The sequence below is a fragment of the Tamandua tetradactyla genome, chromosome X, assembly GCF_023851605.1.
Source record: "Tamandua tetradactyla isolate mTamTet1 chromosome X, mTamTet1.pri, whole genome shotgun sequence".
In the NCBI taxonomy this organism is placed as follows: domain Eukaryota; kingdom Metazoa; phylum Chordata; class Mammalia; order Pilosa; family Myrmecophagidae; genus Tamandua; species Tamandua tetradactyla.
The window spans coordinates 155,867,663-155,886,186 of NC_135353.1; the positions used below are offsets into that span (position 1 = coordinate 155,867,663).

General features: G+C 41.4%; 1 protein-coding gene across 6 annotated transcripts in view; it reads left to right on the forward strand.

Moving 5' to 3' along the window:
* Nucleotides 1-18,524, forward strand: part of PHKA2 (phosphorylase kinase regulatory subunit alpha 2) — an 80,456-nt gene that overhangs the window by 21,166 nt on the left and 40,766 nt on the right. For 5 of the 6 annotated variants that reach the window (XR_013169328.1, XM_077145074.1, XM_077145075.1 and 2 more), the window contains exons 3-11: nt 1,690-1,737; nt 2,888-3,056; nt 4,845-4,927; nt 7,207-7,287; nt 8,378-8,476; nt 10,502-10,648; nt 12,299-12,352; nt 12,948-13,070; nt 15,910-16,005. Coding sequence is in view for 5 of the 6 variants with exons in the window: in XM_077145074.1 (XP_077001189.1) it covers nt 1,690-1,737; nt 2,888-3,056; nt 4,845-4,927; nt 7,207-7,287; nt 8,378-8,476; nt 10,502-10,648; nt 12,299-12,352; nt 12,948-13,070; nt 15,910-16,005 (900 nt within the window). In the remaining variant the exon portion in view is untranslated. The remainder of the gene's footprint in view (nt 1-1,689; nt 1,738-2,887; nt 3,057-4,844; nt 4,928-7,206; nt 7,288-8,377; nt 8,477-10,501; nt 10,649-12,298; nt 12,353-12,947; nt 13,071-15,909; nt 16,006-18,524) is intronic. The other variant, XM_077145078.1, reaches the window with a different exon arrangement.

Here is an 18,524-nt window from a genome sequence, read left to right on the forward strand (position 1 = left end):
ACCAAGATACCCACCAAAGCAAAGATCTGCTGTCACTGAGTATGTAAGGAAATCATCTGCCCCTGAGCCTGGGAGCACATAAGCATACACACACACACCCATACCTTTTCTGTAAGTGGTTTCTGGCCCTGGTTAAGGTTTACTAGTTTTGCAGCTCTGTGACTAATAGTAGTAAGGCAGGTATAGACCATGTTGTTTCCTAAAGCCTTTTTTTTTATTCCATGAGTGTGGTGAATAACTCAAGGAAACATCTCCCTTGATTATGGAAAATAACTCGGGGATCTTTCAGCGATCCTCAGTTGGGGCACTATTGCATTTTGGGCTTGGGCAGTACAGTTCTTCAGTGTGTGAGCCTATCTCAGGGCTTGCAGGACGTTTAGAGTCCCTGGTCCTACTCAATGCCAGTATCTCCTGCCTCATACCACCTGTCCAGCTCCCCCTTCATCGTGATGATAAAAATGCCTATACCCTCACGTCTCTAGCTGCTTTCTACCTCTGAGGGTGGTGATACCACACGCAGTTGGGAACCACCTGAAAATAACTTAAAATTTTCATGATGGAAAATAACTTATCTATATTTGAGGGGAAGTTAATTGACAAATGCTTATGCCAGATACTGTAGAAAATGTTAATTATCACGATGTTATTTATACCTTACAGTTAGGAGGTGACATTTTCTGCCCTGAGTTTATAACATAAAGTGGAATTATATTCTAGAATCCTAGGAGTTTAGAGGTAGAAGGATCTTGAGGATGCTGTCGTGACCCCTGCACTTGGCCTCCCCTGCAAACCAGGTGCATTCTGGAGAGAGGAGACACTTATGCCCCTGGGTAGCAGCTGCTTTCAGCCATGTGTGGAGTAGGGGTTTTAGCAGGGTGTTTTATGACCAGTCTTTAAATAGGCCTGGATGGTGGAAGATGTAGAGAGGCAACATAATGTATTGGTCAAGAGCATGGACTCTGGAGTAAGACTGCTTGAGCTGGTGTCCTCGCTCCCCCTACCCCTGCCAGCTCTGAGACTTTGGCAATGTTGCTTCCTCTCTCAGCTGAGCTTCCTCATCCATAAAGCAGGGTAATAAGAGTACCTGCCTCAAAGACAGTTGTGAGAATTAGAGATAATCTAGGCAAACTGTTCTGGGCAATACCTGGACATAGTTGTCTAATAGATTAAGTTAATGTTTTTGTTGTTATGTATGATAATGATAATAATAATTGTAATTGGTTTAAATACATCATATTATTAAGAAACTTTAGCTGCCATTTGCATTTCATAAGAACATGACTCAATAATCCAGTAATAGTGTTACAAATGGCTATTTCCTCAGAGCCTCATTACTTCTGGGCAGACGTGGTACACTTAATTCACCTTTACTATAATAAAAATAAATTACTAAGAACTATGACATAAAGCTCCAGAGTACAAGGTTTATAAAAATCATGTTCTTGAGATGTCAAGGAGGAGGCACTGGATTTTAGGGCTAGAAGATACTGTCTGACCCATTGGGCTAAGTTACTTCTTTGGGATGGAGTGAGGGAAATAATACAGATAATCAGACACATGTGTCTGTTAGGGAGCTGCGTTTTCAGTGGAGTCACAGGCAGTACTGACTTAATACCACGTGGAAGTAAGGAAGTTGTTCTAAGGGAACCGGGAACTGACCTTGAAGCTGACTCCGCCTTGTCTCTGCAGAACGTGGTGAAACTGATGCGGGGCCTTCTCCAGTGCATGATGAGACAGGTAGGTGCAAACCCACAGACGCACACTTGCAGATCCCTGAGCCAGCATTCCATGTGCTGTTAATCATGACAGCAAACATTCTTACAGCATTTTGAACTTTTCTCCTAAGAAGAGAAATTGAAAACAATATAATAGTAGAATTTCATTTTATTCTAGAATCACAATCTCAAAGAACACTATTTCTCAGAACCTCTTTTAAAGAGATACGTCTGTAAAAGGAGAACATTTTTTTAAATGGAGGAAATACTTTGCTAGTCACTCTTCAAAACCCATTTTTTATTCCACTGAATTTATAAAAGAGTATATTTTAATTTGAGATTAAATGTTTGTGTTTTTAAAACTTGACATTACCATTTGCCAGGATAAACAAAACAATTCATTGAGCACATACTATGTGCCAGACATATACTGAGGTACACAAATTTAAAGATAAATACCAAGAGAAAAAAAAAAAGATGGAATACCAAGTCCCAAAGGGACTTAGCTGCCCCATCATAGAGTCAAATGCACAGAGGATGATAGAGAAGCATGCTTTTCCTTTACATCAATTGCTCACTTTAAATACTTATCCAGTGACCCTATCCTCCACCCAGCCCTTTCTGGATTGTCACTCCTTATATGATAGGCTCAACTAGTCTGGTTCATCTGAGGCCGTCATCTGGCCAGGAGTCAGTTCCCCATCTAGTTTTCAGATGTAATTGCTCTTTTCCTCTCAACACAAGGAGACAAAAAGAAGAAATTGAAATAGATCGTCTGCCTCCCTTCTCTACTTGCTTATCTCCTCCCTCAATTCTTGCCTTCTCCTTTTTCCCCCTCCCCTCCCTCCATCTCTCATTGAGTACCTACCAGGTGTCACAGCCAGAGATATAAGATAAGGAAACCCTTTGGCATGATTCCTTGTCCCCGAAGAGCTTGTTAAAATCCCACTGGGCTGGGGCATTTCTGGTGAATGGGCAGGAAGAATCCCCCAACACAACGCCTCTGTTGTCAATAGCGAACCTCAGCTGCCCTGGTCCTTCTGGCTCCCGGAGGCAGCAAAGAGGTCTAGGTCCAGGTGATTGAGCCTGGGTACAATCTCGACCAGGTGTGATATCCCCTCCCTCCTCACCTTTAGCTATATGGAGCCAACGTGCCTTCTCTTCTGTCACAGGTGGATAAGGTGGAGAAGTTCAAGCATACACAGAGTACCAAGGACAGCCTGCATGCCAAGTACAACACGGCCACCTGCAGCACCGTGGTGGGTGATGACCAGTGGGGCCACCTCCAGGTGGATGCCACCTCCCTCTTCCTTCTGTTCCTGGCCCAGATGACAGCCTCAGGTGAGCCAGGCCAGTTGAGCCTATCGTTTAGGCAGTGACAATCCTGTAAGGCATGGGTGGCAGGTGGGGTCACTGGATCAGTATTTAAAGTGAGCCACTGATGTAAAGGAAAAGTATGCTTCTCTATCATCTTATGTGCATTTAACTCTATGATGCTGCAGTTAAGACAGGAATCCCATCTCCATCTCAATTGGTGATGTGCCCAACAGTCAGCCTCCAGTAAACATTTGTGGGGCAAGGGTTGTGGAGATAGTGCTGCTGGCTTCTTTCTGTTGATCCCGAAGCTTCTTTATTGCCACTCTCCCCCAATTACTAGAGCAATCTAGGTTTTGTCTCAACATTTCCAACACCTGAAGAAGTATCCTGCTCTCTCTTAGCTTTTACTTCTCCACAATAAGTAGCCCTGTCCCTTTAGGTCTGCCTCTCATCATCCTGGTCATTCTCATTTACCCAAAATTCATGTGAACAACATAATTTCCAGAACTCAGCAATGTGTCTGGAGTGCTCTGACTAGCCCATGTACTGGTGCTCTGAGTAGGCCAACAACTTCCCCACTATGTGTGCTGTGTGCATTGAAGCCTGAGTTCATGGCTCCTCTGGCAGCCTGGATAGCAGGCTTTCCAGACTCCAGGCTGCAGCTTGTCTTGGTGCACCAAATGGTTTCTCCTGCAGCAGAGATTAATGTGGGTGCTCCCATGGGACTTAGGCCACCTTGCTGCTATGTCTCAGAATCCTTTTCACCATCCTGTAAACCCATGCTCCTGGGTTAAGGTTTCCCATTTATTTCAGAGTGCAAGTGTGAGGTTCTAAAAGGATCAGTAATCAGTACATAGTATCCTTATAGCTTTGTGAATAACCCTTGTAGTTATAATAAGTACTTTTTCATTATGAAAGTGAATATAAGCTCACTGTAAATATTTTAAATATATTTTTATATATAACAAAATATAAAGAAAAAATCCCCTTGCCAATTTTCATTTGGATGTATTTCCTTCAATTTTTTTTTCTAGGCTATTTTTGTAAGGTCATATTGGATGCATATACATCATATTTTTATTACGTAGTGTTATAACTTAAGCATTTCTCCCATGATCTTACAAGCTCTTCATAAACATAATTTTAGTAATTTTATCGATGGATAGACCATAATTAATTAAACTATTTCTTTATTTCCGTTTTTGTTTTCTGCCATTATAACTGCTGCTACAAAACCAACTTTGATTTTATCTCTGTTTACTTCTTTCTGATAGTTAGATGTGATTCAAAGGCTGTTCATAACATATTACCAAATTGTTTACAGAATGGTTTATGAATTAGATTCCTGCTAGTGGTGTAAGAGTGTATGCCTTACTGGGCCTGTACAGCTGGCTTGAAGAATTCATATTTTAAAAAATATATGTACTTCCCACAACAAACTGTATTTTCAAGGACCTGAGCAGAAGCCCAGCTCTCTTGCTCACTGCTTGCTTTAGTGTGTCAATGTCACCCCCAGTCATTTCCTGGGAGCTGGCTTTCCATGGGGTTAAGAGCTGTTACCTGAAGTTTGGGCTTGACTTTTTAGGCCATGGGGGAAAGAGTACCCACCCTTTGGCTCCTTCCTTCTCTCTTTCTGAAATTCGACATTAACAATTATGGCTTATTTCAGACTTAATTTCTGATACCCTAGTAAGAAAAGTAAAAATGAGGCTAAAAGGGCTTATTTTCAAGTGTGTTATTTGTAACTGTAATCAGAAGCTCTATCTTTACAATCTAACTTCATCATCTCTTTGTTTGTTTTTCCTTTACTAGGCTTACGTATTATTTTCACCCTGGATGAGGTGGCCTTTATACAGAATCTTGTTTTTTACATAGAAGCTGCATATAAAGTTGCGGTAAGTATCAACCTTGGTACGCTTTGCAGGTGTCCCATTTATCAAAAAGAATAAAAATCATACAGTTCCTTGAGGGCCAGGCTATAAGATTGTATTACCTCAACACAAAGTACACATTTTTGTCCTGGGATGTAGGTGGGGACTTTTTTTTTTGTAACATACCACATATTCTGAATCTATTATGCTTATTTAAAATAACACTCTGGAATGTCCTGTGGAACGTATATAGGCTGGCCTGAAACAAAGCAGAAGAGGTCGACAGCCTCAGAGCCTCGGTGGAAACTGGGGTGCCAAAAGGATCACCCCAGCCTGCCCACAGGTAGAGGGCCCGAATGGGGACATGTGCCAGTCAGCATGTGTACAGCTAGCCTGCATCAGAGTCCTGAACCCAGGCCACATCTGCATGGTATATAAAACCCAGATCTTCAGGGGCAGAGCCTGACGTGTTTCTAGAGAACAGCTAAACTGAGTAAAACTACCTCTAAGGAGGTCATTTAAAAAAAACAGAAACCACTATGGTCTAAAGCAGGGGTTGGCAAACTTTTCCTGTAAAGGGCTAGAATGTAAATATCTTCAGCTTTGTAAATATTTGGTCTCTGTTGCAGCTACTCAAAAGTAGCCATAGACACTATGTACACAAGTAAGTATTTTTGTGTTCCAGTAAAACTTTATTTACAAACTCAGGTGGCAAACTAGAGTTGGTCCACAGGCTATACTTGCTGAAACCTGGTCTAAAGTAGTGATTCTCAACAAGATGCAATCTCCCCCTCCCAGGAGATGTTTGGCAATGTCTGGAGACCTTTGTCACAACTGTTGGTATGCTATGGTCATCTGGTGGATAGAAGCTAGGGACACTGCTGAACATCCCTCAGTGCACAGGACCACTCTCCATGACAGAGAATTATATAGTCCAAAATGTCAGTAGTGCCAAGGTTGACAAACTCTTATCAAAAGAAATTTGAGAAGTCTTTGTGGAAAGAGTGGGACTTCAACTGGACCTTGGAGCATGAGTAGGGTTTAGAGAAGAAGGAAGAAGGAAATGGGGTGGTGTTTGAGTGCAGGAATAGTATGAGCATAGACACAGAGGCAAGAACAGGCCCTGAGTATGTCAGGGGTGCTTGCAGAAAGGGATGTGGAGTAGAGGAATAGACTTGGAGTGAATGTTGTATATTGGAGAATAGTAGGAAATAAAGTCAACATATGTGAGTAGGGTTGGGGCAGTGGGCAGAGGCCAGATACTGAATGGTACAGACATCTAGAGAGAGATATTTGAATGTCATCCACTAAGGGATAAATAGTTTGCCATTTCAGACACTGAAGCAGGGGAGTGAGCCCATAAAAGCAGTTTTTGAGGATGAGTCACTTGGCTCTTGGGTTGGAGCAAGGAAAGGCCCAGATGTGAGGAGTCCTGAGAAGGATCCTGGGCTCAGCTATAAGGCACATGTGGCAGAGAAGAGTCCAAAGTTACTCTAGTATTTCAAAGTCTAAATTCCCATATTTTGAAAAGGTTCCTCTTTGGAGATATACATATATAAATATGCAAACAAACAAGATGGCCCCATTCTTGAATTACAGTCTTTCCATAGTGCACTTCTGTTGTGGCAATTTAAAGCAGTGTCAAGTGCTTGAATTTTTTAAATGAAAATATGACTTGTAAAAGTTAGGTCCACATGCATCCACTTGTTTGTGCAGACAGAATGTTCTGAGCCAAATCGTATTGGTTTTAATTGCCATGTAAGTGCCATGTTTTGTGTCTCAGTTTTGCCTTCGGCTCCAGTTCCTTGCTGAGCACTTTTCCCCCAAGGAGTAATGCTACAAAGAGAGACTCGGTGATTTTAAATGGTTTAGTTGGCTTCAACTAGTTATATAACTTATTTGTTACATTTCTTTTATTCCACCTGTCAATTTAATGTATGTTCAGGGAGATTAACTGAATAGAGAGCCAGTGTTTTCTTTGCTTTTAAGATAAACTATTTTGTTTCCTACAAATCTGGAGTTTCTTACAAATCAATAACATTGACGAGTAAGAAATTTAAGAGTGTTTTACATGCAGTTTTGTTCCACTTGAGTATTTACTTTCAAAATGCTGCACAGAGGTCAAAATGAACTGAGGCCAAGGCAGAACAGAGCATGAGTATGCCTGGTCAGGAACTGGGGAGTCTTTGAGAAGAGATACTCGTGTTTCATTATGCCTGTGCTATCATAACGAAATCATTTTTCCTTAGCACTTCTATTCTATCTCTTTCTCCTGCTCTGATAACCACCTTTTTCTGCCCCAGGATTATGGAATGTGGGAACGTGGAGATAAGACGAACCAGGGCATACCAGAATTGAATGCAAGCTCTGTAGGAATGGCCAAGGTAACTGTCGTCTTGTTTGTTCCTCTTTCTGTGCTTTTTCACTTGCTTCCATTTGCTTCTCTTCATTAAGAATTTGGATTACATCTGATTAGCGCATTTTTCATGTCAGCAAGTATGTGCAAATTCAAGTGGTTATGTCCTCCAGCCAACTGAAATCATAAGTAAAAGTATCAAAGAATGGAGGTGTCTGCAGATGAAATCTGCCTGTGGCAGAAAATAAGTGCACCCTGTCCTTGTTATCCATTGTCATTACCCACGAGTTTAAAGTCTTGCTGGATATACGATGTCCACTCTTCTTTTCGGGGTCATTAGGGAGGGCTAAAGAATATGACTACTTTGTAGTCTGGGTCTTCCAAGTTCAGAAGTCTGCAGGGTCAGGCAAGTACCGTAAACGAGTGTAGCCAGTCAGACATAAAAATTTGAGGGGGTTTGGGGAACTTTCTCCGATTCAATATCATTTTTAAAATACTCTTCAAGCCAAACCCAACACACCTGTAGGGGCAGATTCAGCCTGTGGGCCCCCAGTTTGCAGATCTTTCTGTAGACATTTAGCAGGCTTCCTTCCCTGCCTCCTTCCTATGACCGAAGTATATATATTTGGACAGAATGAAGACTCTAGAGCTAGAATTGTTAAAAAGCAACAATAAATGTGTTCTTTTAAGGTGGAATGACTAAAAACATGTTTATTACTAAAAGAATGAACTTTCAGAAGTGCCAGACATGCTAATGTTAGAAGAAGTGAACCGCTCAAATAGGTGAAAGAAAAGCTGACCATGAATCTAATACCATACATATGCAATGTCATGAACTTGTTAACATTGCTTTTTTGGTAGAATTCTAATTTCACTTTTGGAAATAATTTTCTGTTTTCTCTTTCTTGGTTCCTGTAGTGAGCAGCAACATACCGGAAAACTCAGACCCACTGAAAGTAAAGATAGAATGTGGCTATAGGACTATTTAGCTAGATTTTAAAGACGTTTCATCCTCTTTGGGAAATGTGTGTGCTAGATTGCTTGATGACAGAGGAGTACCAGATATGGGAGTGCATGTTTCCTATCAAGGAAAAAATAACTCATACCTGTGCTTGTAGGCAGCACTTGAGGCAATTGATGAACTGGACCTCTTTGGAGCCCACGGAGGCCGCAAGTCAGTGATCCATGTCCTGCCTGATGAGGTCGAGCACTGCCAGGTAATAGCTCAGCCTCTGGTGTTCCAGAGAGTAGGGAAGGAGAATCCTGGAGTGGAAGACTGAGGCCTGGAATCAGATTCCCTGCCTTTCTTCCTAGCTTGGGTATGCTTGACTTCTTTCAGTCTCGGCTTCCTTATCCATAGAATGGGGATACAAGGACCTTCCCCTCCTGCCAACCAAGGTGGTTGCAAGGATCAATCAGATAAATCAATCTAGACCATTTGTCAGAGCACTTGGTACGCCAGAAAATACTATGTAAACATAAAACACAATGATACTCTGTACAGAGAGTCAACAATCAAGGCAATCTTGTTTTGCTGGAGGCAAAATCTATTTTATGTTTATGGAGCACAGAGGAGGTTTCCCCACAGGTTTATTTCATGATGCCCCAAATCGAATGACTGGCAACTACTAGTTATTTGGAAGGCTTGGAGATGGGTGGAATGGAGAGTAGAGGAAAGATGGGGTAGGAGAAATGGCAAATTAATAGAACATCCATGAAATACAGATCAGAGAAAGAGTGATTTGATACTGATTGGGAGATTCCATCAAGCAGGCAGTAAGTCATCAATTGCTTAGTCAACCAGTGAACTCTTAGTTAGTGAAGACCCACTTTGTGCTCTGTACCATGCCAGGCCCAAAGGGAGTCAGGCGCATAAAAAGTTGTAAACAGAGTTTCCAGTGGGAGTGCATGTCTCCAGGCAGAGTAGCCTAAGAAAGAGTGGCTAAAGAATCAGGCATGGGGGTGGGCCGCGGTGGCTCAGCGGGCAAAGTGCTTGCCTGCTATGCCGGAGGACCTCGGTTCGATTCCCGGCCCCAGCCCATGTAACAAAAACGGAAGAACAAAATACAATAAAGCAAGAAGATGTTTGGAAATGTTTCCCTTTCATCCTTCCTTCCTTCTCTCTGTCTTTCCTTTAAAAAAAAAAAAAAAAAAAAGAATCAGGCATGGGGGTCAGTTGACTGTAGAAAGTGAAGCTTTAATCTGAAACTGAAGGTTTCTACCATCCTCACCCCACTCTCTAGCTCATTCCGTTTCCCCCCATTAAGTAGTCCTTAATGGGGAGTATAATATTTTTTAGTGGTGTACAATTTCTTTGCCTTTTCATTTTAATTAAAGTCAGTTCTTCACTCTCTTTCCTATGAATCTTTTAGTAATGAAATGTATACTAAGTGCTCTTTGCTATTAGTACAAAGAGTTATTTTAAAGTAATAAGCAAAGTAAATCCATAGTTAAGCTGGTGTGTGTCTTAATGGATATGTAGTTGAATGGAAATCACATGAGCCTGATGGACCTGGGGCAGGATGCTTTTAGAGTTTTGGAGTCTTCAAATGTGAATTGAGCATGACACACTAATGCCTTTTTCCCATGAAGGATTCTCAGCATTCGCTCCCTTCTCTTTCCCCAAATTTCCTTCTAGTTCTAACTTCCTTTCATTTAAGAGTATCTAATCCACTTACCTTGCAATCAAGGCCATCTTATAATGCTACCAAATAACCTGTTCTTTCTCAGACTAAATTCAGTCTGTATCCCATTTTGCCTGAGCATTTGTGAGGTTTTCTGGATTTGACTCTTCTAAATGGTTTTTGGCCCACCCAATTCAGCTGGTCGCATGCCACCGAAACAAGACACTTCTCCAGGCTGGCCCTGTAGGTGTGTTCTTCTCTAGTTTCTGTTCTCTACCTTCACAGCCAGGGCACCCTGGCCTGCTGTCACGGGTAACCCTGTAGTTCTGGCCAAGTCGACAGAGAGCATGGAAGGAAGGGGGCAGCAGTTGTCAGCAGGTGCTCCAAGCAGGATGGGGCGCTCCTTGATCCCCTGCTTCTCCCCCAGGAAACAGGAACCACTGGCTGGCCTACAAGGTCTCCTAGCAGGGGCCATGTTGTCTTTTAGGACAAAGCATGGACTCAAAATTGGCAAATGCATTTGAAAATTCCTTTGGGGCTAAGAATGCAATATCTAGATAATGTATCTTACTAGTAGTGCTGCTCCAGATTAAAGCTGCCTTTTTGCTTTTCATTTAGTCTATTCTGTTCTCCATGCTGCCAAGGGCATCAACATCTAAAGAGATTGACGCTGGACTTCTTTCCATTATTTCTTTCCCGGCCTTTGCGGTAGAAGATGTGAACCTTGTGAATGTGACCAAAAATGAAATCATTTCCAAACTCCAGGTAAGCATGGGTCACACTGGTGCTTCTGCCCTGTATTAAGTGTCACTTTCACACAGTGACATGGGGCAGCTTACCGCTGGCTTTGTTTATCTCAGTGGTCTCAGAGCAAGGTGTCCAAAGCTGAGTCAACATGCATGAACAGGAAATCTTAGCGTGATGAAGTGTCTTGATTCTATTTCTAAGTAGCAGTGCTTGAACTCAAGCCAGCACCTTTGAACCTCAATTCCTTCCACTACTGCACTTCTGAGGCAGAGCTGCTTAACCCTTTAGAGGTCACTGATGACCCCTTTGGGACTCTTGAAAGCTAGGGAGTCACTGCCAAAAAAAAATAGATGTGCCCCAATGTCCCCAAGTTGGCACACAACTTCAGGAGACTTAGTGATGCAGAGTGAAATTGAGGTTTAAATATCTCTGCTCTCAGGTGAAATGCAGAAACACATTACCCTAAACTGAGAATGTTATTAAATACTTCAGACAATTGAAATCATAGGTAATATTATCAGAGAATCTAGGTTTCGTAATCTGAAATCTTCATGTTGATTGTCAGTGAATAATGCTTTTATCTCTTGGAAACCAAGGGGCTAAAGGATCTTGGCATTCTCTTCCAAGTACTGATAAAACCTGAATTTACTTTGCTTATTACTTTAAAATAACTCTTTGTACTGATTACAAAGAGCACTTGGTATTCTTTCATTACTAAAAGATTCATGGGAAAGAGAGTGAAGGACTGATTTGAATTAAAGTAAAGGTAAAGAAATTCTTCTGGTGTCATGTCCCAAAAAGAAGGTGGCTATATCAGTTATGGTTCAGTAGAGAAAAAGAAACTGCTTTAAGCAAATGAAGTAGGCAAGGCAGGAAGTTAATGCAGAGAATGAAGTGTTCCTAAGAAGTGCAAGTTCTAGGCTGAGCCTCCTGGGATGAACAAGACGGAGCTGGCCACTAGAGTTGTTATTGCTTCATTGGCCAGCATTAAAGCAGCATCTGCTGTCACCACCTTGACATCCTTAAGGAACTGGAGAATAGACACCCAAAGCTGCAGTCCAGGGTTAGGGAGCTGGATTAAAAAGCTGCTGCTCCCTCCCCTCTTTCTTAACACCCAGGAAGCTGGAGAGGAGCCCTGTGGCAGGGAAGCCAGTAGTGACAGTCAGAAGGGCAGGAAGGGCCTCCCTTCCTCCCTGTCCAGTCTCATAGGAGTGCATCTCAAGGCTAGAGCCTCCTTTATAGCCACAGCCTAAGTACGAAGAGTCTTGGAATGTCACTTTTAGCTTTCTAGCCTTTCAAGTAGAAGAAATTCAACCCAAATATCTCCCTTGGTGGTTTTTCCACAAAATGAAGGTCGCTTTGCATTTTTGGGTGTCAGTACATTGAAATGAAAGGAAATGCATTCATTGAACTCTGTGTGATTACTCCTACAGCCCTGGTCATCTAATGGGTGGTTTTGGCATTCTCTTCCAAGTACTGATAAAACCTGAATTTACTTTGCTTATTACTTTAAAATAACTCTTTGTACTGATTACAAAGAGCACTTGGTATTGTTTCATTACTAAAAGATTCATGGGAAAGAGAGTGAAGGACTGATTTGAATTAAAATGAAAAGGTAAAGAAATTCTTCTGTTGTCATTAAATGTAATGTACTTTTTATCTCATTAGGGGCGTTATGGATGCTGTCGCTTCCTTCGAGATGGTTATAAAACCCCAAGAGAGGTTGTATTCAATTATTGTTTCTTATGACCCATTAACTGCTTCATATCTAAGTTGCCATTGCTTTGTTCTCCCTCTCTTGATTATATGTTGGAATATTGGAAAGGAAGTATTAATTTTGGAGTCAGCAAGTCTTGTGTTGGGCAATATAATAGTAAAATCATTAGGAGGACAGCAAGCTGGTAGTTTAAAACCATCTTGTAGATAAAGATGAGCAGTTCTGTGGCTAACACATTTTTTTAAAGGCCAACTGTGGCCTCTTCTTTGGGTTTCTTGGCCATGGTGATTAATGATATAAATTAAATAGGACAGTCTACCAAACACTGTGATGGGAAAATTGCTATTTATTTGTTAGAGACCTAGGAATCTTTAATATAATACACTACCAAGGAGTGGCATGAATATTTCAGATATACTTTACTGAAATTTTTACCATGGAAAACTGCCAAAAATAGCATCTTGCCATTAAAGTAGAATCTCCCTAATCATAACAAACTCAAGACTGCATTGAATCAAACATGGAAGGGAAACTCCAGGGACAATGGTGTTATATAGGCAATCTGACACTCCTTTGAAAATGTTGAATATTTGATTCCAGGATCCAAACCGATTACATTATGACCCTGCTGAACTTAAGCTCTTTGAAAACATTGAATGTGAGTGGCCCGTGTTCTGGACATACTTCATAATAGATGGAGTCTTCAACGGTGACGCCGTGCAGGTAAAGAAATGCTAGGTGCCGTGTTGATAATGAGCATTTTCATTCCACTGGTGTGCTAACTATTATTAGAACACAGGGTTTTGGAAACCTTCAGAGTGCTCTTTTGGCTATCTGCCTTCACTTAAGAAACTATCCCAAAACTCAGTGGCTTGAAGCAGCAACTGTTTTATTTATTTGCTCATGATGCAGCAGTTTAGGCAAGGCTCGAGGCAGGGACAAATGGTCTCTGCTCCACTTGGTGTCATAAGCTGGAACAGCTTGATGGGGCTGGAGGATCCTCTTCCAAGATGGCCTCACTTTCATGACTGGCAAATTGGTGCCAGCATCAGCTGGGAGCTTAGCTGGGCCATTGGCCAAGGTCTTGGTTCTTCTCCATGTGGCCTCTCCACCTGGATAGTGTGGGCTTCTTACAAGTGTGATCGTCTCCAGGCCTTAGGCTTTTTACATGGTGGTCGTCTTCCCCCAGAACACAAAATCAAAGTTACCAAATTTTCTTAAAGCTTAGGGCTGGAACTGGCATAGAGGCACTTCCGTCATATTCTGTTGGTTAAAGTAGGTCATAGGGGCCATCCCATGTTCAAGGGGAGGGGACTACACTAGGCATGGGTACTGGGAAGCGTAGCTCATTGGGACCATCAAAGAATAGTCTGTCATAGACAGGCTTTGTTGTTGCTGCTGTGCTTTTCAAATCAGCCGGTAGTTTCACTGTCTTTAGCTCTAGTGTACTGGTACTCTCGGCTAGCATCTTATTTCATGTAATAGCCTCCTGACTGGCCTCCCAGCCTTTCTCCACATGCATGTTAGAGTGATCTTAATAAAAGGCAAATTAGGTTGTGCTACTGCCTTGCTTAAAAGCCTTTAATGGCTTCCTGATGGCTTTTGAGATAAAGGAGACATTTTTCAAGTATTTTGTAGTGTTGGCAAGATCTGGCCTTTTGCCCAGTTTCTTTACTTTAGCCTAGTTTCTTCCTGCTTACTTCCTTTCTTGAGTTCGTTGATCTAAGCACGTTGAAATTGTTTTAGTCCTTTGAATAGTCCATTTCTCTCTGGCTGTCTTCTCAAATGCCTAGACCTTCTTTCCATCTCCAACTGACCCTCCCTCCTTCACTTGGTTCTTCATCAGTATTCCTTGTATTAGGAAGTTTTTGTCTGACCCTCAGTGCTGGTCAGGTACCCCTTTTATTTGCCACTACAGCACCCAGAACAGCATTTAATTTCTTACTTACATGTCAAGGGACTCTAGTAGGGGTGGTCTCTTATCTAGTTCCCTGACATATTCCCTATGACTAGTACATAGGAAGTGCTTGGTAAATATTGGTCACTGCAAGATTCATTTGTTCAAGACATATTTCTTTAGCATCTACTTGATGCCATGGGCTGTACTGAGCCCTGAGCACATTTTGTTGAAAGAATAGACCTGTCCTTGTGCAGCTTCTGTGCATGCCTGATGAATTCAAAGACTTTGCTATTTTTTCGTCCTCTTCTGATGAACTGTTCTGGGGTGGAATGAGCAATTTAAGATTTACTTTAGCTTTTGAAAGCTGCCCTTGCTCAGGAATGCCAAGGGCTTCAGAACTGGCAATAAGCTTGAAATGTTAATGTTGCCTTCCCCCATTGTTGATTCTTTCTCTTATGTTTTAACAATTATCTTAGGTCTTATGCTTTATTTCTTTTTATCCTATAACTGAAAGATCTCAAAAAGATTGAGTTTGAATTTCAATTGTGAACAGGCTTGATGATTATCAGAGGGAAAAACTAGAAGTGAGAAAAAACCGACTATGCTTAGTATCTTGTTTATAAGTTTCACAGAATGGATATACCACCCTTCTGCCTCTGCTGTTTGTCTGACCATCTCTTCCACTTGTTGCCAATGACATTTAAATAATAATTCACTCACGGTCATGCTGTTTCATATATATACGTATATATAGTTTTTGTTTTTTTTTTCACATGGGCAGGCTCCGGGAATCAAACCCGGGTCTCCAGCACAGCAGGCAAGAATTCTGCCACTGAGTCACCATTGCCCACCCCACCCATATATTTGAAAAGAAAAGAAATGAGATCTGGAAGGCATTTGACTGAGCTGTCCAAAGAAGGGACATGTTGAATAGCTGGGTGGCTGGTTAAGGATTTTTTTCCCCTTCTTGCTTCTCTCTTGTAATAGATTTATATCACTGTCTTTGTATTTGATTGAAATTTTGCTTCAACAACTTTTATCCTATTGAGCAGGGCATCTTAAGAATCAATGTACATGGATCACCGGGCATATATTTCCTTTTTTTTCACATCAGATGTGTTAAGCAACTATTTCTTGAGTAATACATGCTTGAATGAGTGCCTTTCAAGTACAAAACTACCTATAGGTAGAAATGGGATTTGTGGCTTAATATATGGCCTCTGCCCCAGAAGCGTATAATCTGGTGGTGAGACAAAATTTAAACACACACAAAGTGAATTAGGAGTGAAAGATTTAAATTCCAAGTTAAAGAAATGTGTCTTATACGCAATGTGGATGTGAGTATTCTATGAATTGTGGGGACAAATTGGCCACTGCATGATGGGGTGTTCTGTCCCTTTCCCTTGAAGCTGGACAGGTGGGGCTGAGTTTAGGTGTACTCCAGGGAAGAACAACCAGGTGTGTTTAGTGGCTCCTAAACTGTCCTCACGGGTCCCAGTTCCTTCTGCCCTCTTTGAGCTCAGGTATTTGTGTACTTCTTTCCCCTTTGTCCTAGCTCTAATCTGTTTGATGCCAAAAGAGCTGTTTTTCTATGCTGTACTGCCATTACAGTGTTAATGACAAGACTTCTTTCACACTGTTTGGGATGGTGCTGTTTTCCAGGTCCAAGAGTACCGAGAGGCCCTGGAGGGAATATTACTCCGAGGCAAGAATGGGATCCACCTGGTGCCAGAACTGTATGCCATCCCGCCTAACAAGGTAACCAGATGGCATGGAGGTTTTGCACAGCTCCACTAGAACTAAGGGAGTTGGTGATTGGCCAGTCAGCGTTTTTCATTCCCCTTTTAGGCCTAACTAGGAGAATTGGGCTTTAAGCCATAAGTAGTTCCTGTGTATCACAAGGAGTTATGGCTTTGGGTGAACACATCATGTGTGCTTCACCATGGGTGCCCTTAGGAGGTATTAGTTGAGGGCCTTCCTCTGACACCAGGTAAAACTGACCCTTAAAAGCACAAAACATAGTTGTATACCATGTTTTCACACATGTCCACAGAAGCAGCAGCCAGACAGGATCTCCCTAGGAAGGTGGAAGGGAGAGAGGGATACACAGGGACAGGTGAGCCTCCTCTTTTGACTCAAGCAGTTCCCAAATTAGGGTTTGAATGATCAGTTAGAAGACCTTCCACATCAGGGAGAGAGAAACTGGTCAGCTCCAAGAAGATGCCCAAAGATAGTTCTGTTCTCCCCAGTTTCCTAACTTGGGCCACAGTGGCAGATATATTTTGGTGGGAAGATTGTCCTGTAAACTTCTCATGTCCAGAAGAAGGAAATTCTTTTTTTTTTTTTCTATTTCTGAAAAGTAAGTTTTGGGGATTTTAATTGGTATTGCATTGAATCTGTAAATCAATTTAGGTAGAATTGACATCTTAACTCTATTTTAGTCTTCCAATCCATGAACATGGTATGCCCTTCCATTTATTTAGATCTTCTGTGATTTCTTTTACCAATTTCTTGTAGTTTTCTTTGTATAGGTCTTTTGTATCTTTAGTTAAATTTATTCCTAAATATTTTGTTCTTTTGGTTGCAATTGTAAATGGATTTTTTTTTCTTGATTTCCCCCTCAGATTGTTCATTACTAGTGGATAGAAACACTACAGATCTTTTTTTTTTTTTTTTTTTTTACATGGGCAGGCGCTGGGAATCGAACCCAGGTCCTCGGGCATGGCAGGCAAGCACTCTTACCTGCTGAGCCACCATGGCCCGCCCACACTACAGATTTTTGATAGTTGATCTTGTAACCTGCCACTTTACTATACTCACTTACTAGCTCTAGTAGTTTTGGTGTGGATTTTTCGGGGTTTTCGACATATAGTATCATATCATCTGCAAATAGAGTTTTACTTCTTCCTTTCCAATTTTGGTGCCTTGTATTTCTTTTTTCTTGTCTACTTGCTCTGGCTAGAACTTACAACACAATGTTGAATAACAGTGGTGATAGTGGACATCCTTGTCTTGTTCCTGATCTTAGGGGGAAAGTTTTCAGTTTTTCCCCACTGAGGATGATGTTAGCTGTGGGTTTTTAATATATTCCCTTTATCATGTTGAGGAAGTTCCTTTCTATTCCTATCCTTCAAGTGTTTTCAACAAGAAAGGATGTTGAATTTTGTCAAATGCCTTTTCTGCATCAATCGAGATGATCGTATGGTTTTTCTGCTTTGATTTGTTGATATGGTGTATTACATTAATTGATTTTCTTATGTTGAGCCATTCTTGTATACCTGGGATGAATCCTACTTGGTCATGGTGTATAATTCTTTTAATGTGCCACTGGATTCAATTTGCAAGAATTTTGTTGAGGATTTTTGCATCTATATTCATTAGAGAGACTGGTCTGTAATTTTCTTTTCTTGTAATATCTTTGTCTGTCTTTGGTATGAGGGTGATGTTGGCTTCATAGAATGAGTTAGGTAGCTTTCCCTCCTTGTATTAGTTAGGGTTCTCTAGAGAAACAGAATCAACAGGGAACACTTGCAAATATAAAATTTATGAAAGTGTCTCACGTGACCGTAGGAACGCAGAGTCCAAAATCCACAGGGCAGGCTGCAAAGCCGATGACTCCGATGGATGGCCTGGATGAACTCCACAGGAGAGGCTCACCAGCCAAAGCAGGAATGAAAACCTGTCTCCTCTGAGTCCTCCTTAAAAGGCTTCCTATGATTGCATTTAGCATCACTAATTGCAGAAGACACTCCCCTTTGGCTGATTACAAATGGAATCAGCTGTGGATGTAGCTGACGTGATCATGACCTAATCCTATGAAATGTCCTCATTGCAACAGACAGGCCAGCGCTTGCCCAATCAGATGAACAGGTACCACAACTTGGCCAAGTTGACACCTGTCCTAACCATGACAGTCCACCCCTTGTCAACTTGGCACTGATATATATATATATATATATATATCACCTTAGACCATACTTAATTTCCAAATGAAAACAAATAAGCACACATTTTTCTTTTACCTGACAATACTCAACTGTCCTGCATATAACTGGAAACACATTAAATCTCTCCAGAATTGGGTGCAAATCCTTGGGCAACATTCATTCTTAAACTTGATATCTTACCACTTAAATAGTATAACACAAACAAAACAGCATTACAGTCCTCGTTTCTGTAATTGATCACGTGGTCAAAGTTCATATTTATCACTACCTTCTTTCACTACTACCCATTCCATGTTCCCTTTACCCTCAGCAAGCACTTCAGCTGGCCGT